Source organism: Polistes dominula, unplaced genomic scaffold (genome assembly GCF_049000335.1).
Source record: "Polistes dominula isolate Pdom_NZ unplaced genomic scaffold, Pdom_raw_medaka contig_11, whole genome shotgun sequence".
Lineage (NCBI taxonomy): Eukaryota > Metazoa > Arthropoda > Insecta > Hymenoptera > Vespidae > Polistes > Polistes dominula.
Window position 1 is genome coordinate 2,753,579 of NW_028301154.1, and position 24,550 is coordinate 2,778,128.

Consider the following 24,550-nt stretch of genomic DNA (forward strand, 5'->3'; position numbering starts at 1 on the left):
GCGTTCGCGTAAATGAAACGCAAACGATTGATAGCACGATGTACGATCAAAAAAAAAAAAAAAAAAGAAAAATATTAAACGTTCATCCATATATGTATAAAAAAAATATATATATATATATATAACCTAGACATATAAATAAGTAAACGCGTGCACATGCATACGATATTGATATATGAGAATAATACACGCGTGTCGTAGAAATATTTTTCCTATTAAATACATTTAAAAAAAAAAAAAAATATAAAAAAAAAAAACATGTGTGTAGATAACACAAGTTGGAAGTGAAACCTTAAAAAAAAAAAAAAAAAACAAGTTTTACCAGAGAATGAGACGATTTCAATAGTATCAGTAGCAGAGAGAATAATTTATTATATAATATTATTTTAATTTTATTTGTAATTATTTATATAATAATTATAAAAATATTACGCCTGTAAGAATGCAACCCTCCAGACACACTTTGAAAATGTTCCTTGCGAGCGTCATCTATCGAGACGGAATTTTTTTTTCTACTGCCCGAAAGATAGGCAACCCTTAATACACACGTGTATGAACAGTTTGGGCTGAACAAAAATTTCATCTCAGAAGATGGCGCTCGCAAGCAACATTTTCAATGTGTGTCTGGAGGGTTGCATACGAACAGGCGTAATATTTATTTATAAATGATGATATAAATTTCATTTAAAATTATTCATAATTTTATTAGATAACGATTCATAATTTAATATCATGTATATTTATGTATATGTTGAAAAAGAATGGTGGGATGATGACAAAGAAAAAAAAAAAAGAAAAAATAGAAAAGAAAATGAAAAGAATTAAAGAGATAAAAACAAGTAGAAAATATGATGGTGGGAATTGAAAGGGGGTGTTTATTTTTTATCTTTTTGTTTTTTTTTTTTTTTTTGGTAAGAGGAATGATAAAGGTTGTGTGTGTGTTTGTGTGTGTATGTATGTGGATTAAGCTATGATATCCCGTGAGGAATTTTCATCCAAGCTTCGAGCGTGAAACTTCGTTTTATCCGTGGCGATATTCATGCACGACTGCCATTTCGCGCTAATAAGAGTAATGGACCGCGGTTGCGGATTCTGGCGCGTACAAAACCATGCGTCAGGGTTTGCATTACCCCCCTCTCTTTTTTTCTCCCTCTCTCTCTTTCTCTCTTTCTCTCTTTCAATTTTTCTATCTCATTCTTATACTACTATACTACTCGCACTATCTTTTATTCTCTTTTAGACAAGCATTTTCCACAGTCAGAGAGAATGACAGGACACGTCGTCTATTTTTCGTTGATATGAAAGTAGTGGGGGGTGGTGGTGATGGTGGTGGTGGTGGAGGAAAGGTGGAGGAAGTTGGAAAGGAAAAAAAGGGGGGTGTTTGAAAGGTTTGAGGATTTTTAAACAACATTCGACTCACTCAGTGCGAATATTTTTGCGCTAGGCCGAATAATATGCTCGAATAAGCCGAAATACTACCCACTATAGTGGTCTGTTCGAAATATCTGCCAAAAGTGTACGCATAAAACCAACCTATCCTTTCTATATGTGTGGTGTGTGTGTGTGTGTGTGTGTTCGTGTGTTTGTGTACGTACTTTGTACGTACAGAAATGTACCTTTCTGTTTCTATATATGTATGTATATGGGGGTTTCGAATTATGCGTAGGTGTGTTAGCAAAAAAAAAAAAAAAAAGAAAAAACGAATGAGAAAGAGAGAATATAACCATATAGTGTTCTTTTTGAAACAAACTATGGAAAATGGGAATTGGATGGGTAGGTAGGACTTTGAAACATGAGATAGGTTTAGGTATACATTTTTATACTATTATAGGAATATATGATCTATATATGTAGAATGGAATCATGATGGAGTATTTTTATTACTATTGTCGATTTAAATAAAAATCAATAGTTTTTTCGTTTTTTTTTTTTTTCGTAATACTATATTTTTCTATTTTTATCTAAAGAGAAAGATAGATATTTTTGCATTGTAAGAAAGTATAATATTTTGTAAGAGAAATATAATTTGTGTGTGTGTGTGTGTGTGTGTGTGATATAAATGATAAGAAAACTATTTGTTGTTACAATAGGTATCTAATTGTGTTAAAAATATTTAATAGAATATTTATAAAATTTTTATATACAAGGAAAATATATAGAAATTGTTGTATTGAAAGAAATATATTATAGAAAATATATTTATTAAATAAATTATAAGAAATATATATTTTGTATTATAAGAAATATTGTAAGAATAATATTTAATAAAAAAAAGTGCATATAATTTGATGTAGCTGATAAGAAAACTATTTGTTCTTACAATAGGTATCTAATTGTCTAAAAAATATTTATAAAATTTTTATACAAGGAAAATATAGAAATTATTGTATTGAAAGAAATATATTATAGGAAATATATTTATTAAATAAATTATATATAAGAAATATATTTTGTATTTTAAGAAATATTGTAAGAATAATATTTGAAATAAAAAAGTGGATATAATTTGATATAACTGATAAGAAAACTATTTGTTCTTACAATAGGTATCTAATTGTCTAAAAAATATTTATAAAATTTTTATATACAAGGAAAATATATAGAAATTGTTGTACTGAAAGAAATATATATTATACGAAATATATTTATTAAATAAATTATAAGAAACATATATTTTGTATTATAAGAAATATTGTAAGAATAATATTTAATAAAAAAAAAAAGTGCATATATACAATTTGATATAGCTGATAAGAGAAAATTATTTTTACAAGATATATACAATTGTTTAAAAAAAAAATATTCTAAAATCTTTAAGGAGAAAGATTATACAATAATCTTATTCTAATATTTTATACAAATACAAATAATAATCTTGTGTGAGTGATCGATATTAAAATATACAAATCATATAAATAAATAAATAAAACATCAATTTTCCTATCAATAAAATATTATTCTACCAATTTGTATTGATTTCAATTTTTAAAAATTTAATAATCGATTATTCGTCAAAGAATTTTAATGCATTGAAAAAGATAAATGTGTGTATACAGGGATATCCCTAAAAAAATATAATACACATTCGTTGAACCTTTTTAAAATGAATACTTTTGACAGATGAGAAAAAAAATGAATAGAGAGATACCAACAAAAAAAAATAAAAAAAAAAATAAAAATAATATATACAAAGCGTAGAGGAGAGGCACGTGATTTTTCATCCGATAATATATATATATATATATATATATATATATATATATATATATATATGTGTGTGTGTGTGTGAAAAATTTATTAATTAATTTATCGAATTTCATCAAATACGGAATATCGTAATAACATTACATTATATATAACAATGTATATGTGCGTGCATTTATCGAAAAAATAAAAAAGAAAGAAAAATAGTAGATATCATATACATACGTGTAATATATGAATATTATATACATATATGTATATATATATATATATAGATGTATTGAGCACGTTTAGCAAGCGTGACGATTGGTGCATTCGACATCAGTCCACGTTTCAACAATCAAACAAATTTTACTCTGCAGAGAAACGGTCAGCCATTGCAATATGTATTTTATTTATACAACGTTACCTGCATATATCTCTACATATATATGTGTGTGTGTGAGAGAAAGAGATAGATGATTGATCGACAGAGAAAGAGAAAGAGAGAGAGAGAGAGAGAGAGAAAAAGATTTGAATCAATACGCTTGTGATATTATTGCTCATTCGTTAACGAATTATTATTATCATCATATTATTATTATTATTATTATTATTATTATTATTATTATTATTACTACCACTACTATTATAAATATTGCATAGTAATATGGATATGAATATGCATTAAAAAGAAATTGAACTCTGTTTGTGCGTGCAATGAGAAATCGATCATACACATCGATTGAAAAAAATACTTTTGATCTCGTAAAAAGCCTATGGTATGTGTTCGATAAAAAAAAAACACGCACACACAGACACATATAGGGTAGGGGGTGAGAAAATGGGGTAGGTATCATGAAGAAAGTATCATAGAAATATATTTTTTTTTCTTTTTTTTTTTTCGAAACAGAAGTTTTCTACCCCATCTTCCCCATTACCCAATCCCAATTCCCATCCTATTATCAATCGAGATAGGAACAGGGGATGGTGGTGTTCGTTCAATTAATTTTCACACGTTTTCAATACGATGAAGTAACGAACGAAACCGTCTTGCAACATTTCATCCATTAAAAGCATGTCTCTCTCTCTCTCTCTCTCTCTCTTTCTCTCTCTCTCTTTCTTTCTCTTTTTCTTTCTCTTTCTCTTTCTATCTGTCGGTTGATCAAGTTCGATGGAATTCAATCGGTGAGAATTAAGTGATACTTATTTAGTTGATTAATATTTCTTTTTTTTTAAATATATTTTTGTTTATATATATATATAAACAAACAAATATATATATATATATATATGTTATATGTTAACTAGGATATTTTGGTCATTGGTTGATGTGGATTTTATTAGAAAACATTTGATTTTATTTATTTCTAAATTATTTAATGTTCAGTCACGTTTAATATTCACTAATAATTTGTGGGTAATTTAAATTTGGATTATATAAAATAACATTAAATTTTAAATATATAGAATATATAATATATAAATAACAACCACAGAAAATAATACCATATATATATTATATTATTATTATAACTTATAACTTATTAATATAATATTCATTTATATATACTTAACTTATAACTATATTATAACTATATATATATGTAGTTAATTTATAACCTAATATTATAACTATTAACTTTAATATTATTAAACTTAAAAACAAAAAATTATTAAATTACTAAATTACTAAATTAATATATATATATATATATATATATATATTCACCTATAAATATTAATTTTATTAAATTTAATAAAATAAAATAAAATAAAATATAATACAATAAATATATATGTACTATATACTCTAATATATTATATTTATTATTAGAGAATAATAGTATATTTATTATTATTATTATTATTAATTATATATATAATATTTAATATAAATTAATTATATTAATTATTATATTAATTATATATATTAAATTTATATTAAATTTATATTATAATAAAAATTAATTAAAAAAATATTATATAAAATATAATATAATACAATATAACATAAATAAAATATATTTTTAAAATTTTACAATATAATAATTTTAATTTTAATATATTTGTAATTTTATAATATAATATAATATTAAATAAATAAAATATATTTTATATTATATTATATTATATTATATTTTATGTAATACTATTTTTTAATTAATTTATATTATTATAATATAAATTTAATATATATATATATATATAATTAATATGTATATATAAATTATATTTTAAATAATAATAAAAAGTAAGTTAAATTAATTAATAAATATTATTATACTGTTCAATCATATTTAAGAAAAATATTATCAATTCGAATAAACGTTAAAACAAATTCAATTACTCGAATCATTTCGCATGATTTAACGATCGGAAGAAAATAATAATAATAATAATAATAATAATAATAATAATAATAATAATAATAATAATAATAATAATAATAAAAGAAAAAAAAGTAGAAACGAAAAGAAGTAAAAGAAGTAGTAGAAGAAGTAGAAGTAGAAGTGTAGCAGAAAAGAAAAAAAAAGAAAAAAGGAATAAAAATCTATCTTCGTGTGGTTGGAAATATTAAAATGACGATTCCTATGGGATTTTAACTTTCATCTTTCTCTTTTTTTTCTTCTCTCTCTCTCTCTCTCTCTCTCTTCTCTCTCTCTTTTTCTATCTCTAAGGAAAACTCGAAGTCTGTTGCATGATTTACGTGTAGGACTATGCCATTACTCGAATATATATATATATATATATATATATATATATATATATATATATATATATGTATTTGAAGCTCAATTTATTCGTTTCGGGAATAAGTTTAACTCTCGACAGTGTCGTTTTCATCTCAGTTCTCGTGTTTTTCGCGATACACATACAGATTTCTAGATTTTTAAAGGGAAAAAACTTACTTTTTAGATCCCACGTGTATCGTTTTCTTTACTAACACATACACATACACACATACACATGTACATAGGACTTGGAAAAGCTGTGTTTTCTCTAATAAATCAATCGAGTTTTTGGTTACGAAATCTTCTTCCCTTCTCAGCCAACTCTTATCGATAGATTCTTCCTATTCGTTTTTCAACTTTTTGACTTATCAGAATTATGTACTTTTTCAAATTTCCAAGTAACAAACAAATACACACACACACACACACACATATACACTCATTTATAAATATATGAATAAGAATTTGTTAATTTGTCCTATTGAAAATAAATATAATTGTAACTTTCTCTTTTTTTTTTTTAACCCTTATCGGTCGTCGTCAGGTTATCATTGAACATTCTCTCTCATTAATTAAAAGTTGTAAGTGATTTTGTTAAATATGCAACAACAAAATTGTTTTCAATATTTATATTATAAAAATAATTTATGAAATGGGGGGGAGGGTAATTGTTTTTCGAAAGATTTCTACAAACATATGAAAATAATTAATTAATTATTATTGAAATAATTTGTATTGTTTGTAAATTACGACACTGATAAGGGTTAACTTATATATATATATATATATATATATATAAAAATAAATAGAAAATTATTATTGGATTAGGTTTAAACGATTATAAATGTTTTTCGAAAGAGTTCTACAAACATATGTATGAAACTAATTAATTAATTATTACTAAAATAATTTGTATTGTTTGTAAATTACGACACTGATAAGGGTTGACTTATATATATATAAAAATAAATAGAAAATTATTGTTGGATTAGGTTTAAACGATTATAAATTTTCATTTTGAAGTATCGAACGAAATAAATGAAATGATTAAATATTTGTCATAAAAATAAGTTGTTAGTTTGAGTTTGTAAAAGAAACGTGGTGGAAGTCTGTTCAAGTGTCTAACTTGGGATTCAAACTCTCTCTGATCTTTCACTCTCTCTTTTTATATCCCTTTCTCTCTCTTTCTCTCTCTTTCTCTCTCTTTCTCTCTCTCAGTGTTTCCTTCCAAAGGCCTATCTATAGAGTGTCCACAAGTTAGAGTTTGTCCAACCAAGAGTTCCTGAACTTCGACGTTGCTTTGAGTGAAAACAGCCTGGAGCTGTTATCGTTGCAGTATCGTTCTACTATCGTCCTGGCTTATATTTCATATATATATATATATATATATATATATATATATATATGGTTCCAGTGTCACGTACTGCTTTCCTTTTGGCTTACACTTGGAAAATCTGGATCAAGCAATATTTTGTTCTTTTACTTTTCTTCCTTCTCTTTTCCCTTTTTCTTTCCCTAAAGGTATGTTTTATTTATAACGCATATATGTATAAGGGGTCATCCTTATAATATATACGTTTTGGAAAAAAAAAGGAAGGTTTTGACGAATTCTATTTCCAAAATTCAATCCACACAAGAAAATAATAAATGAAAAATAAGAAAGATAGAAAAGGTATTGTTTTATACAAATTTGATTTCAATGTCTTAAAACTATTGTTAATTTAATATTAACACATTTTATTGATGATAGATTTTATTCTCAAAATTCAATCCACACAAGAAAATAATAAAAGAAAAATAAGAAAGATAGAAAAGGTATTGTTTTATACAAATTTGATTTCAATGTCTTAAAACTATTGTTAATTTAATATTAACACATTTTATTGATGATAGATTTTATTCTCAAAATTCAATCCACACAAGAAAATAATAAAAGAAAAATAAGAAAGATAGAAAAGGTATTGTTTTATACAAATTTGATTTCAATGTCTTAAAACTATTCTTAATTTAATATTAACACATTTTATTGATACATATAATAATTGTATTAATTATTTATCATTTACTTTTGTGTTTTTATTAAGAAGTTCATTTGGATTATAGTTATAGTTATGGTGAAGTTCATTTGGATCCTTTCATTTGAAAAATAAAACTAAATACTTCTTCTTTTCCAAAACTTTAATTAAAACCATTATAAATAAATATATATATATATAGTTGTAGGGTAATTTAGCCCTTGTTTTTTCTTCTTGGGGAAAGCAACACAGTCGAACAATCAGGAAAGTCGTAAAACTTGTGTACAAAGAGCGATATACCTTTGCTCGTAGGAAGACCATTTCAGAAACTATCGAGAGTTTCCGAGTTAAACAAGAGTGACACGTTAGTGCGAGTGTAAGCGAGAGCTGGATGAGTTGGTTAAAGAGAAAGAGAAAGAGAGAGAGAGAGAGAGAAATGAAGAGATGGACCAACGTAGAGAAGGTTGTTGTCAGAGAAATGTGTAACAGTTTCAGGGAGAAACAGAAAGAGACAGGGAAACAATTTATATATACATATATACATATATACACATATATATACTACAAACAGTATTGTGTGTACTTGTAGATAGTAGAAGAGCGTCGGAATGAGAAGAGAATAGTTTGGAGTCTAGCTAGACTCGAACGATGCCTAAACCCAACCGAATTTACATTGTGGCTGAAGCTTTCCTGTTTAAATTGTATACCAACCAGGACCCTAGTCTAGCATCTGACGAAAACTCTTCTTTGAATTCCTAACGAATCATTTCATTTCAATGATTTACACACTCAACATATGAACAACGATATTTTGTTACATACAAAATTAACAACACTGTTTACGATAAATTGATCATTGAATTTAACATTGGTTTAATGATTATTGTTCAGAAATTTTTTGGAAGATTCAAAGTTATTTACATTGTTCTCTTTCATCATGGGATTTAATTTTGATTTAATGATTATTGTTCAGAAACTTTTGTAACATTCAAAGTTACTTACATTGTTCAGAAATTTTTGTAAGATTCAAAGTTACTTACATTGATCTCTTTCATCATGGGATTTAATTTTGGTTTAATGATTATTGTTCAGAAATTTTTGAGGGATTCAGAGTTACTTACATTGTTCAGAAATTTTTGTAAAATGCAAAGTTACTTACATTGTTCTCTTTCATCATGGAATTTAACTCTGATTTAATGATTATTGTTCAGAAATTTTTGTAACATTCAAAGTTACTTACATTGTTCAGAAATTTTTGTAACATTCAAAGTTACTTACATTGTTCTCTTTCATCATGGAATTTAACTCTGATTTAATGATTATTGTTCAGAAATTTTTGTAAAATGCAAAGTTACTTACATTGTTCTCTTTTATTATTGAATTTAACTTTGGTTTAATGATTATTGTTCAGAAACTTTTGTAACATTCAAAGTTACTTACATTGTTCAAAAATTTTTGTAAGATTCAATGTTACTTACATTGTTCTCTTTCATCATTGAATTTAATTTTGGTTTAATGATTATTGTTCAGAAATTTTTGTAACATTCAAAGTTACTTACATTGTTCAGAAATTTTTGTAACATTCAAAGTTACTCACATTGTTCTCTTTCATCATTGAATTTAATTTTGATTTAATGATAATTGTTCAGAAATTTTTGTAACATTCAAAGTTACTTACGTTGTTCTCTTCATCATGGAATTTAACTCTGATTTAATGATTATTGTTCAGAAATTTTTGTAAGATTCGAAATTACTTACATTGTTCTCTTTCATCATTGAATTTAATTTTGATTTAATGATAATTGTTCAGCAATTTTTGTAAGATTCAGAATTACTTACATTGTTCTCTTTCATCATTGAATTTAACTTTGGTTTAATGACAATTGTTCAGAAATTTTTGTAAGATTCAAAGTTACTTGCATTGTTCTTTCCAATTGGATTCTTTTTAATTACTTTCTTCATCGATTGCTTACTTTGGTGAAAAAAAAAAGAAAAGTATCTTTCGATATCGTTCAAAACCATACCCGAAGAATAAGTACAAACTTTTCGATATTCGTAGCTTTCTAAGGGTAGAAGGTAGTAGGTAGGTAGGTTGGTAGGTAGGTTGGTAGGTAGGTAGGTAGGTAGGTAGAGGTTAAGTACACTTAAACAAAGTTCAAGAAAACTTTTCATCATAACTTTGCGGCGTATCATCGACAAGACTCGTAAGAGTGCAAATCTTTCTTGCCAATCATTTCTTTTATTTCGTTCTTAAAAAAAAGAAAAAAAATGGAAGGGCAAAGAAAAAAAAACCAAATCAATTCTCGTAGAATATTTTATTCGAATAAAAAAAAAAAAAAAAAAAAAACAAGTAATTCGTTGAAAATTATTCTAATCGTTTAATAATAATCATTGGAACGAAACGTTCTCAATTGAACAAAGCTTTAAGTTGCAATGAGACGATTAATCGTGGATTAAATCAAGCACTAGAAATCCTTAGACCGGTTGCCAGTACGATCCTGAAGGAATTATGCGAACAGGCCAAGTATTCTATCTCTCTCTCTCTCTCTTTTTCTCTCTCTTTCTCTCTTCCTAACTCTTATTTGGTCCCGCTTGGGAAATTCAATCTTGCGATTGAAGAGGAAACGGAAGCGAGTTAAATAGAACAGAGAGTGACTGAGTGAGTGAGTGAGTAAGAGTAAGAGTAAGAGAGTGAGAGTAAAAGAGAGAAACAGAAAGAGAAAGAGAGAGAATTCTTCTCTAAATGGAAAACGAATTACTTGGAAAACTTTTGGACGTTTGCGGATCAGCTGTGTGCAATTGTGCGCATAAATCTCCTAAGAAGAAAAAAAGAAATGTAAAGAAAAGAAAAGAAAATAAAAATAAAGAAGAGAAAATTGATGATAAAGAGAGAAAGATAAAGATAAGGGAGGCGGGGGGGGGGTTTGGAAGGGAATGAGAGGGTGGTGGATTTTTTTATAAAATGGTAACAGAGACAACAACTCAGTGTCGTTTATTCGTACATAATCCAACTTACGATTATGAGAATAGTCAGGGGAATAAGAAAAACTGACTGACTTGGAAAAGAAGAGCTTTTATATTTTTATTTAGATTTTTTTTTTTTTTTCTACCAAGATGCCCATTCTTTTTCTTATCGGAAAAGAGGAAAATTGAAGATTCGTTCTCGTGTTTTTGTCCATGCCATCAAACTTGAAAGTTTTCAATGGTTTATCAATATCGAAATAAGACGTTTGAAGAAACTCTCTCTCTCTCTCTCTCTCTGATAAAAATATATATGAAACAATTTAAACTTAAACAATTTAAACTAAACTATGATTTTCTTATTTTCACATTGACATTTATTATTTAACCAGTTAAGTTGCACGCTGAGTAAATTCGAGCGCACTAAAACCGGCCGAATTTCGTACACTCGAGTTTAACTCAAGTTGCATTGTATTCTGCGCTGTTATACAAAGTTTGATTAATTTTGTATTTTTTTTTTTTTTTGGTAATTTTTCTGCCAAGACACAATGTTCTAAATTGTGTTTTTTGTTTACATAAAAAAAAAAATGGATTTTTTTGAGACGATTTAAAAACAAAACAAAAAGAAACTGTGCGTTAATGGGTTAATCAATTAAACTATGATTGTGTGTTCCATTTTTTGCCTATTTTCCGTCCTATCAAAGTCGTAATATGCATAGTGAGAGAAAAGTTTGGAAAAAACAAAATTTGTGTGTGCTTGTAAAGAATGTTGTTTCAAAAACGACTCCAACCTTTTGAATTTAATTTGATTTGATTTTATTTTATTATATATTTTTGTGTTGTTTTATTTGAAACGCGCGCGCGCGCGCGCGTTTCAGAGATTCGTTAAAAAGTTTAACTTCGTGTTGTGTGAATTCGATGCTCGTCACGTACCCGATTGTGGGGTTTTATTTTACTTTGTTTTTTTTTCTTTTCATATTGCGGACACAATAATCGCGAGAACATGACGAGACTTTCTCTAACTCTCTCTCTCTCTCTCTTTCTCTCTCTTTCTCTCTCACGGTTCCATCATTCTTGCTTTAGTGGAAAGCTTAGAGTGACGGGAGCTTTTCGTATTAATGTCTGTGCGTATATACACATTGAGAGATATTCCAATCGTTCCCCCTTAGACTCTAATTAACTGGGATATTGACAAGAATGACTATATGTGTACACACACATACACACACATTATATATAAATATATATACCTATTATATATATGTATGTATGTTCTTCGTAGGAGCTTACCTACGCTCATATATTTTTCTCCGTTCCTTTTTTTTTTTTTTACCACCCTTCTTCCCAACCCTTTAGACTACGAAACAACAACGAAGCTTCGTTTAAACGATAGGGAACAAAATCTACGTAAAAATTGCTTCGATCTTTATCGACTTTTCTCTCCCTTTTTGTTTTTTGTTTTTTTTTTTTTCTCTCTCCATTCCTATATTTCTCTGTGTGCACATCGATACGTCGTTTGTCAAAAGATTAATGATGTTTTTGTTTGACAATAGGGGAACGACGACGAGTTTTATCCGACAAAAATGTTAACGTTTCATAAAATGATTAAATGTTTTCTTATTTTTTTTTTTGTCTAATACAATTCAATTTACTTGACTTTTTTTTTTATATCATTTAAAGAAGGATTGATTGGTATAATCGTTTGTATAAAAAAAATTTGCGCCTGTTGATAGGCAATATTTTGTTTTGTTATATCGTTGTAATACAAAGCACGAGAAAGGGTTGCCTATCGTCAGGCGTACGAAATTTTTTTCTTAACTAATTAGTTAATTAAGTGAGAAACCATTTGCAAGCCGTATATGTGCAATCATACTGAACTCTTATCAATTATTTTGAGTAATATAAACCAGATTTATAAATATGGATTGGTATAATCGTTTGCAAAGAAAATTTGCGCCTGTTGATAGGCAGATATTTCATACTTTTATTTTTATGTAATACGAAGCAGGAGAAAGGGTTGCCTATCGTCAGGGGTATGAAATTTTTTTTAATTAATGAGCTAATTAAATGAGAAACCATTTGCAAGCCGTATGTGTGCAATCATACTGAACTCTTATCAATTATTTTGAGTAATATAAACCAAAATTATAAATATGGATTGATATAATCGTTTGCAAAGAAAATCTGCGCCTGTTGATAGGCAGATATTTCATACTTTTATTTTTATGTAATACGAAGCAGGAGAAAGGGTTGCCTATCATCAGGGGGAATGAAATATTTTTCTGAAAAATAATTTTGATTAACTAATGTGAATTAATTAAGTGAGAAATCATTTGCAAACTGTGTGTGTGTGAAATCATACTGAGGTATTATTAATTATTTTGAGTAATATAAACTAGAATTATAATGAATGGGTTGTGCTTATTTTTTTTTGTAGATTAGAATATTTTATTGAAGTATAAAGTGTTGCATACATATTAGGCGTATTAGATATGAATAATATGTGTCAAGAAGAATTTCAATTTCTTCGAATGGATGAGATATATCAGTCATGCATGATTATACCCTACGTATGCAAGTTTTTACCAAGATTGCTAGGATTTGACAATAAATCGGATGAGATCGAAGAAAACTTGACAGGTGTCGTTCGTTGAAGAAGATAAAAAATGATGCACGTAAAAGCTACTCTATTTTTATATATATATGTATCCAATAGTTAGATGATTGACGTGTAACCATGTGTCAACTTGCTCGACTTGAGTTAGAAAATGGCTTTGAAATTGACAGATTATCTGCTGCTAAGTAAGTAAGTAAGTTTTTATGAAAATAAAATTGTTCTTATCTTGGTCGTGGATTTAAAAACATAAAAAATATTAGGATACTTCGTTGCTGTGATTTCTTTTGTTTTTTTTTTTATATATATATAAAATGTTGAATGAAATAATTGTGTTAAAAAGTAACAAATTAAGAATAAATGACAATGTATGTGTCATTTAAAATGAATATAAAAATGAACACTTACCACTTTCGTGAGTTGGATAAATGTTGAAAGCCGAATCTTGGACCCACGAAGTGACTTGTACGTAATCCTTAGCAAAGGATGGTATTTCACACCTAAGGACACCCGTGTTACCAGGCAAGACAAAGGTGTCCCGTACTTGAACTTCGTACTTTTGTCGGACAACTGGAAAAAAGAAAAAAAGATAGAAGTAAATAAAAAAAAAAAAAAACCTTATATAAGATAAAAGTTATGTACGCTAGTTTTCGTGTGGGTGTAAAGGAGGGAGACTAGGAATATAAAAAAAAAAAAAAAAACAGGAAAAAAAGGACATAGAAAAAAAGAAACTGAACTTTTCGTTGGTGACAGAAAACTACTCCTTGCGAGATAAAAAGAAAAAAGACAAAAGAAATATAAAAAAGAAGTTGAAGAAGAAGAAGAAGAAGAAGAAGAAGTTGCGTTGTACCGCAATTAGTGGATAAAAAAAAAAAAAAAAAAGAAAAAAAAACAGAAAAGAAGGAAATGAAAATGACTTGGAAAAGCTTTCACCCGAGAAAATTAACGCTTATCCCGAATTCTTTTATTTCAATGTATTTTTTTTTCTTTTTATTTGCTTTTTTTGCAAATTGAATTTCCGAATATATATTAAAATAGTTTCAGAGGATAAACCTACAATTTATTTCAATACGTTTATTTAACAAATTCTAATTGTTTCGAGAATTTTTATTATCAATTTACCAAAGTATTACACTACACTCTCATTTCAGTAGTAACAATTAAGTTTTATTTTCTTTTTCTTTTATTTTTATTTGAACGTTATAATACACGAATCGTTAATTAAGTATAAAGAACATTTTTCATGCAGAGTCTTATTAAAATCCATTACCACCATCATCAAACCCCTTTCCCCTACCCCCCACCCCCATCCCACATTAGGTGTTTAATATTTTTTTAAAGTTTCAACTCTTTACCATTTTATTTTTTAATTTTTTTTTTTTTTTTTTTTTTTTTAATGTATAAAACTAACACACACATACACACACACAGTGAAAGCTTTTCAGACCGTCTGGCGTTTGTACTTTTGGTAATTAGTGCTTTCCCCTTCTCTCTCTCTCTCTCTCTCTCTCTCTCTCTCATTCATTTTCACTACTGTAAGTTCTTCTTCTCTCAATGTGGATAGAAACTCATACATATACATATACATATACACACATACAGATTATACTTGGTAACATCTACTCAACGAGAGAATTTGCCTCGATTGCACGACTCGCTAAACGCGATAAGTGATTCTTGCCGAGAACCGTCACGATTGTTAACCACACTGGAAAACGAAAGTATCTCTCTCACTGGTTCGTTTATTCAACCCTCCACCCAACACCCCCATCCTCACCCTCCTCCCACCATCAACCAACGTGTGGGCTACGGGAGTTTCAACGTTTTAAAAGAGATATGTACGCTCGAGTTACGCGTTTTACCTATACGTGACATAAACACGAACACTCACACACACACGCGAAAAACTAAATCTCTAACAGCAATTATTTCTGTCTGAATTTTTTATCGATTTCTTTTAAACATTATTCCTATTTTTTGTTGTTTTTGTTTTATTACTTGTTCCCCTTACCCTGTTGGATAATATTTGAAATATATATAATAATCTTAATATTATATAATTTTTATTGTATATTATATTTATAATATAATTTACAATAATACTATATGTAATTTTTTATAATATACATATACAGAGTATAATATATTATATATTATATATATATAATAATATTAATATAATAATAATATATAATATAATATAATAATATAATAATAATATAATATAATATAATATATAATATAGTAATAGTATTAATATAATAATAATATAATAATAATAATAATTTAATATATAAATATCATATAATAATAATATAATATAAAAATAATATAATATAATATATAATAATATAATATATAATAATATAATATATAAATATAATACAATAATAATATAATATATAATAAAATTAATATATATGTAATATTAATTAATATTATATTAATATTAATTAATATTACATATATTATATATTTTTATTATTATTATTATTATATATATATATAAAAAGAATATATAAATAGAATATATAAAATATATAAAATAGAAATTAATTTGTTGAATTTCATCGAACGTGTTCATTTTCTGTTCTTAACAAAAATTTGGACAATTGTTTAAAAGATAAACAAAATGTTATAGAAATTAATTGTGTAATATTTCAAAGAATAACAAACCCAATGATTACTTTATTAATACAATCATATCCCTAAAGTTATGCGATAGGTGGGATCGACGAAAATCGCATAACATAAATCGAATTTGCTTAAGTCGGATTACAACTTTGCATCTCGCAATCACTATCGATCCATGTATATATATGTATGTATGTATGTATGTATGTTATCATACACGTACTCATACAATTATCAACTAATCGTAAAAATCTTTCACATTCTCGTTTAACTATCGTTCAACTGATCATACACATCCACACACATATACAGAAAGGTTTTTTTTTTTTAATACTCTTGCATACTCGTATTTCTACGTGTGCATAGTTTGTATTAATTATTTAAACATGAAATGTTCGATTATTTACTTTACTTTCTGTCAGAAAACGAACATTTCATATTTAATGATCTAATATATTAGTCAGATTAATTAAAATGTTTACAGTTAAATGATAAAATCAAGAAACTCGTAATTCTGAGTTAGCATTAATCAGGAATATTATTGAAAATACTAAAAGATACTATAAATATTTTTTTTTTCTTATAAATTATTTCACATAATAAATAAATGAATTGATGTCAAGTAAAAATAGAAAGATTTAAATATATAATAAATAAGAAAACAAAACAAAAAATAAAATAATTTTGTAAAATAAAAGTTTCAACACTAAATCTGCAGTGTTATTTTAAACATTACGTTTGTTTTAAAATTATTACACATAATAAATAAATAAATTGACGTAAATTAATAATAAAAAGTTAAAAATCTTACAAATAAGAAAACAAAAATAAAAGAATTAATAAAATAAAATAAAATAAATTAACTTTATAAAATAAAAATTTGTTAGCTTAAATTTAGGACTATTACTTTAAACACCATACTTGTTTTAAAATTATTACACATAATAAATAAATAAATAAATTGACGTAAATTAATAATAAAAAGTTAAAAATCTAACAAATAAGAAAACCAAAATAAGAGAATTAATAAAATAAAATAAAATAAATTAACTTTATAAAATAAAAATTTGTTAGCTTAAATTTAGGACTATTACTTTAAACACCATACTTGTTTTAAAATTATTACACATAATAAATAAATAAATAAATTGACGTAAATTAATAATAAAAAGTTAAAAATCTAACAAATAAGAAAACCAAAATAATAAAAATAAAATAAAATAAAATAATTTTGTAAAATAAAAGTTTCAACAGAAAATCAGTAGTGCTACTTTAAACACTACACTTGTTTTAAAATTATTACACCTAATAAATAAATAAATTGACATAAACTAAAAATAAAAAGTTAAAAATCTAACAAATAAGAAAACAAAAATAAAAAAAGAAATAATAAAATATAATAAAATAAAATAATATTGTAAAATAAAAGTTTCAACACAAAATCAGTAGTGTTACTTTAAACACTACACTTGTTTTAAAATTATTGCACATAATAAATAAATAAATTGATGTAAACTAAAAATAAAAAGTTAAAAATCTAACAAATGAGAAAACAAAAATAAAAAAAGAAATAATAAAATATAATAAAATAAACTAATTTTGTAAAATAAAAGTTTCAGCATAAATCAGTAGTGTTACTTTAAACACTACACTTGTTTTAAAATATTACACCTAATAAATAAATAAATTGACATAACTAAAAATAAAAAGTTAAAAATCTAACAAATAAGAAAACAAAAATAAAAAAAGAAATAATAAAATATAATAAAATAAAATAATATTGTAAAATAAAAGTTTCAACAGAAAATCAGTAGTGCTACTTTAAACACTACACTTGTTTTAAAATTATTACACATAATAAATAAATAAATAAATTGATATAAACTAAAAATAAAAAGTTAAAAATCTGACAAATAAGAATACAAAAAAAAAACAAGAAAATAATAAAATAAAATAAAGTAACTTTGTATAAATAAAAGTTTGAAAAAGTTATCTTTTATTTTCAACGTATCATTTCTTCTTCTACTTCCACCTCGTCTTTTTATTTTTCATCACTCCTGTGCTTTCGAGCGTAGAAATATTCTCTTATACATATATACATATACATATATATATATATCTGTATGTATGTGTGTATACATAAAGTTGGCAATGGAAGCAAAAGCCGCGAATCTTGATCTTGGCAGTGAGTACCGGTTGTTGGCCATAAGCGAACATTAGTTTAGGGGACCATCATCCATCTAATATGAACGTTTGAAAAAAGTACATTCACGGGGGGTTGAGAGAGAAATAAATGTAGTTGGCTCGGTAAGCTAACGATCCTTCTTTCTCCTACCCTCTTTTTTCCCTTCCCAACCTTTCCCTTCCCTTTCCTATCCTCTCCTACCCTTTCCTTTCCAACCTCACACCCTACATCATGCACGTTTACTAGTACTATTCTCATATCTTTTATCGAGGAAGTCACCACTTTAGTACGTCATTTAAAAACGAATACTCTTACATCAATTAGATTTATGGATGATGATGATGATAAACGGATATTTCATTCGACAAATTTTTTTTTTTCTTTTTTTTTTTTTTTTTATATTCAGTATGATCGATAATGGATAATAATTTACGTTAAATTTTTTTTTTTTTTTCTAATAGATATTTTATGAATACTTTTCAAGTCATTTCTATTTTATCGTTTAATAGTAATTTGTTGTTGTTGATATTTCCTATAAAATATCTTTCATTCTTTTGTTTTTTTGTTTTTTTTTTGTTTTTATTATTATTATACTTTTTTTATTTTTGGGATATATAGTTTGAGAGAGAGAGAGAGAGAGAGAGAGAAGAGAGAGAGAGAGAGACGTTTATATGGTTGATCCTTTATGAGTATGCTGTGGATGGTTTATGCTAGATAATAAATAGCTAAGGTAATCTTTTAGAAAGCATAGTCCTGTAACTTCTATCTTTTCACAAGATCATCCTCAAGATTGAGATTTCAATGCTCACGTAATATAACTTTAGTTATAGAGTAACAAGTTTTATCTATGAATAATGGTCTTTTGAAATACAATAAGTAGATATCTAAATTATCTATATAAGAATAATATTTTCATTTTGTATTATAATAAATAATTAAATATCATTTAGGAAGTATATGAATTAAGAAAAAATATTTTTTTCAATATTTAAATATTTCAATGTGTAAAAGATTAAACTTTTGTAAAATTAACACACCTTTTATTTATATGTATATTTTTTAATTTATTTTATTATTTTATATTATTATATTATATTTATATTTATATTATATTATATTTATATTTATATTATTTTATTTTATATTTATATTATTTTATAGTTATATTATTTTATATTTATATTTATATTATTTTATAGTTATAATATTTTATATTTATATTTATATTTATATTATTTTATAGTTATATTATTTTATAGTTATATTATTTTATATTTATATTTATATTTATATTATTTTATAGTTATATTATTTTATATTTATATTTATATTTATATTATTTTATAATTATATTATTTTACATTTATATATTTATATTTATATTATTTTATATTTATATATTTATATTTATATTATTTTATATTTATATTTATATTATTTTATATTATTTTATATTATTTTATATTATTTTATATTATTTTATATTTATATTATTTTATATTTATATTTATATTATTTTATATTATTTTATATTATTTTATATTTATATTTATGTTTATATTGTTTTATATTATTTTATTTTATATTTATAATTATATTATTTTATTTTATATTTATATTAATATTATTTTATTTTATATTTATATTTATATTATTTTATATTTATATTTATATTTATATATTTTATTGATATATATAAACTAGGATGTTCTTGCCACGTGTTGCTGTGGTTTTGTTACAAAACGTTGATTTAATATAATTTTACTAAATTATGTGTTAAATCATATTATTTAGTAAATTACGTGTTAAAAAATAATAAAAACTAAGTTAAATTAATTAATTAATAACTATTATTACTTGACATAATAATTAATCTCGTTAATTATTAATTATTCATTGAAATAACCCAAATTTCTATGTAAAACTAAATCAAATATATTTTTATATTATATAAAAATATACATTAATCTTGTGATTTTTGTTTATGATTAAATGAATTAATTATTACACATATTTTGTAATAATAAATTAAGATAAATGAGATAATAAAATACTAATATAAATATCAAATTTTGCTAAGTATTGTATATCAACAAAGTTATGAAATTATATTTTCCATAAACAATCAATAAATTGACTTATTTCATATACAGAAATTCATAAAGAGAAATGAAATCTCAATCGATATTTTCAAAGATGTTATCTCCATTTTATTGGTATATATATATACACTTAGCTATAAAATCTTTTCGAAGAGTGATTTATCGTTCTTGTCCAAGGAGAAATTAATTAACGTCTCTCTTCGTACAATTTTTTTTTTCTTTCAATCTGATATACCCATTAATCGAACTTATCGTTTCGTAGTTCACGTTACTCGTGAGTTCGAAAAGAAAGAAAGAAAGAAAGAAAGAAATAAAAAAAGAGAGGGAGAGAGAGAGAGAGAGAGAGAAAGAGGTAGAAAATTGTTGAAAGATGGAAGAGGAAAAGCAATCGTTTGGAAAGTGTGTGCGAAAGAGATAAATTGTTGTATACTGGGTGAATCATTTTAAATCACATATCTATAAATCTTTTAAAATATTTTTCATCTTACAAGACACATTTGATTGAACAAAGATTGTAATATTTAAGTTGATTTATATAATAATTTTTGTTCAGTATAATTTTATTAGGATAAAATAAAAAAGAAATCCACTTGTTATTTTTTTTAAATAATATAATAAAACTTTGTTATATATATAATCTTTTGAAATATAATAAATAGAAAAAAAAATTATCAAAGAACACAAATTTGATATATAATATATTATAAATTTCTGTAATATAATATTATATAATATAATATAAATAATTACATAAATATAATATAATATATAATATATATATATATAATATAAATAATAATATAAATATTATATAATATAATATAAAATAATATATAAAATAATCACACGTTAATTTAATTATTAAATTAAATATTAAAATTTTTATATTTATATTTAATAATTATTAAAAAAAATTATTATATATATATATATATATAACATATTAATTATATAATTATATACATATATTACATTAACATATAATAAATCGATATATTGATTCCTGAAAAAAAAAAAAAATACAAGCAAATATATGAATGATATAAAGATAAAATGAAACGAATAAAAAGATGGTTCACCCGGTATATGTTTGAAAAAGACACAGAAGAAATATATCTATAAAAATAGCAGACTCACCGGCCTTTACCGTAATTTCACGGCCGAGTACTCTGCCGACGCTGTTGGATGCTTGACATCTGTAAACTGCTGAATGTACGTCGTGTCTGTAACTCTCTGCACCAAATGGTAGGAAATACATTGAACCATTGACCAACATCTCACGGATGTGCGGTATAGGTAAAACGGGTGAGCCATCGCCCATCAACCAATCGATCCTAGGCGATGGACTGCCGTGTGCTGAACAGTGGATCATCGCACCCGTGTCGTTTGAAAATTCAACCGATGAACGTGGCTCCGAAACCAAAACTGGTCCCTGACTGTCCAGCACCACTCCTCGTCCTGAAACATTATTATTCATATTTTATTAATAACATCATTTGTCAACACGTGTTTTTTTTTTGTTTTTTTTTGTTTTTCAATTATTATTTTGAGTTTATATGTTGGAATCAATTGGTTAATTTTTGTTTACAACTTTTATGGTGATGTGGTTGACAATGGTGATGTGGTGACTATTATGATCAATGGTCATTTCAAATCAAATTTATTTCTATATATATAATAATTTTCATTAATTATACATTCAAACTATAATAATTCAAACAAACTTAACTTATGGTGGTTGGTCAGGTATATTTCAAACTGAATTTATTTTTATATATAATATAATAATTAAAAAACAATTTTGTCATATTATTTTATTTTTAAAAAGGTTACATTATATTAATAATCGTTCTCTCAAATAATTTCTAATTTTATAAAATTTCTTTTTTTTTTAGTTTGATTTTCCATCTTTTCTTTCAATTATTATTTTGATTTTGAGTTTAATAACTGAGAATAAGTTAGTCACTTTTGTCACGTTTTATAATGGTCAGATATAAATTTCAAACCCAATTTATTTCTATATATATAATAATTTTCATTAATTGTACATTCAAACTATAATAATTCAAAGAAACTTAACTTATGGTGGTTGGTCAGGTATATTTCAAACTGAATTTATTTTTATATATAATATAATAATTAAAAAACAATTTTGTCATATTATTTTATTTTTAAAAAGGTTACATTATATTAATAATCGTTCTCTCAAATAATTTCTAATTTTATATTTCTTTTTTTTTTTTTTAGTTTCTTTTTCCATCTTTTTCTTTCAATTATTATTTTGATTTTGAGTTTAATAACTGAGAATAAGTTAGTCACTTTTGTCACGTTTTATAATGGTCAGATATAAATTTCAAACCAAATTTATTTCTATATATAATAATTTTCATTAATTGTACATTCAAACAAACTTAACTTATGGTGGTTGGTCAGGTATATTTCAAACTGAATTTATTTTTAAATAGGTTACATTATATTAATAATCGTTCTCTCAAATAATTTCTAATTTTATAATATTCTTTTTTTTTACTTTGTTTTTCCATCTTTTCTTTTTAATTATTATTTGGAGTTTAATAACTGAGAATAAGTTAGTCACTTTTGTCACGTTTTATAATGGTCAGAAATACATTTCAAAACCAAATTTATTTCTATATATATATATATATATATAATAATAATTCAAGATATCCCTGAGATATTTCCAAAAATAAAAAAATAATCTAGTCATATTATTTTATTTTTAAAAAGGTTACACACAGGTGTTAATAGAACGATCACGTAAAAGTAATAACTCCCATATCGATCTTCCTCGATCACCGTTGTTCAGTTAGATTTTATTGAATTCTCAATGCCATCGTGGAATACGAAATTTATCCGTCAAAAGAAAAAGGTTCTTTTAGGTTTTTTTCTTCTTTTTCTTTTTTCTTTTTCGCGGACACTCGACAGGCCATCGTTCATACAAAAAGCCATTATCGTATAAAGAAAAGTAAGGAAAATATTCGTGGAAGAGGAAAGATGAAAATAAGATGAGACGATATCACTTCTTCTATCTCTTTTTCTTCATAGTTTTCGTTTCTTTTTCTTTTTCTTTTTCCTACTTCTTCTTCTTCTTCTTCTTCTTCTTCTTCTTCTTCCTTTCTTCCCTTTTTAGAAATCCATCTTATTCCACACGCATCAGACTCGAGAGTACTTAACTTACATGTCCTTTATTTCCGCCCTCTTTACATCTTCAACATTCCACTCGTCCGGTTTTTACCTTCTAAGAAGAAGCGTTACTTCTTGAATCTTCAGATAGAAAAAAAAAAAAAAGAAAAAACCGAGATAAATAGATAGGACAGTTAGATAGAATGATAGAGAAAAAAGATTTGGAAAAGTAATCCACGATTTGAAAAGTTTTTTCAACATGAAAATTAATCGATCTTTTACTCGGACATATATATATATATATATTCATTTTATGTAACGAATCTTATTTAAAAATCTAACCTAATGTTCATTAACAAATTTTAAATTGTTTAATTTAACGACAGATTAAACAATTTGATTTTAACTTATGTTAAATGATGTGTTAAATTATATTATTTAGTAAATTACGTGTTAAAATATAATAAATAAAAACAAAGTTAAATTAATTAATTATAATAACTATTATTACTCGATATAATAATTAATTTCGTTAATTATTCATTATTCATTGAAATAACTCAAATTTCTATGTAAAACTAAACCCTTTACAAATTCATGTAACTTTTCATTCATATTATTTTTTTCATTCAATTTTCTTATCCCCAAAATATATAATTATAATCATTGATAATAACATATCATTTGATAATATGCATAGAATCATGTCAAAAGGTATAATTGGTCAATCAGAATTTCTATGGATATTAGTATATATATATATACCGTATTTATATACTTAAATATACGCATGTGTTTCTATTTTAATGTATGGGAAAGGGCTTTATACGTTCCATCGAAGCACCTGCGGTCCTGGTTTACAACTATGTGCATGCACCAACCAACCAACCAACCAACCGACCAACCAACCAACCAACCAACCCTCTCTCTATCCATCTCGTATTATCACGAATCTCCATCCCCCTTTTTCTACCCTT

The 24,550-nt window shown here is 25.0% G+C and overlaps 1 protein-coding gene across 9 annotated transcripts in view; it reads right to left on the reverse strand.

The window, feature by feature from the left end:
- LOC107071973 (cell adhesion molecule Dscam2) overlaps nucleotides 1-24,550 on the reverse strand; it is a 191,048-nt gene that overhangs the window by 64,852 nt on the left and 101,646 nt on the right. For all 9 annotated transcript variants that reach the window (XM_015331475.2, XM_089178704.1, XM_089178702.1 and 6 more), the window contains exons 4-5: nucleotides 21,567-21,887; nucleotides 13,917-14,078 (exon numbers count right to left, since the gene is read on the reverse strand). In XM_015331475.2, coding sequence (XP_015186961.1) covers nucleotides 13,917-14,078; nucleotides 21,567-21,887 — 483 coding nt within the window. The remainder of the gene's footprint in view (nucleotides 1-13,916; nucleotides 14,079-21,566; nucleotides 21,888-24,550) is intronic.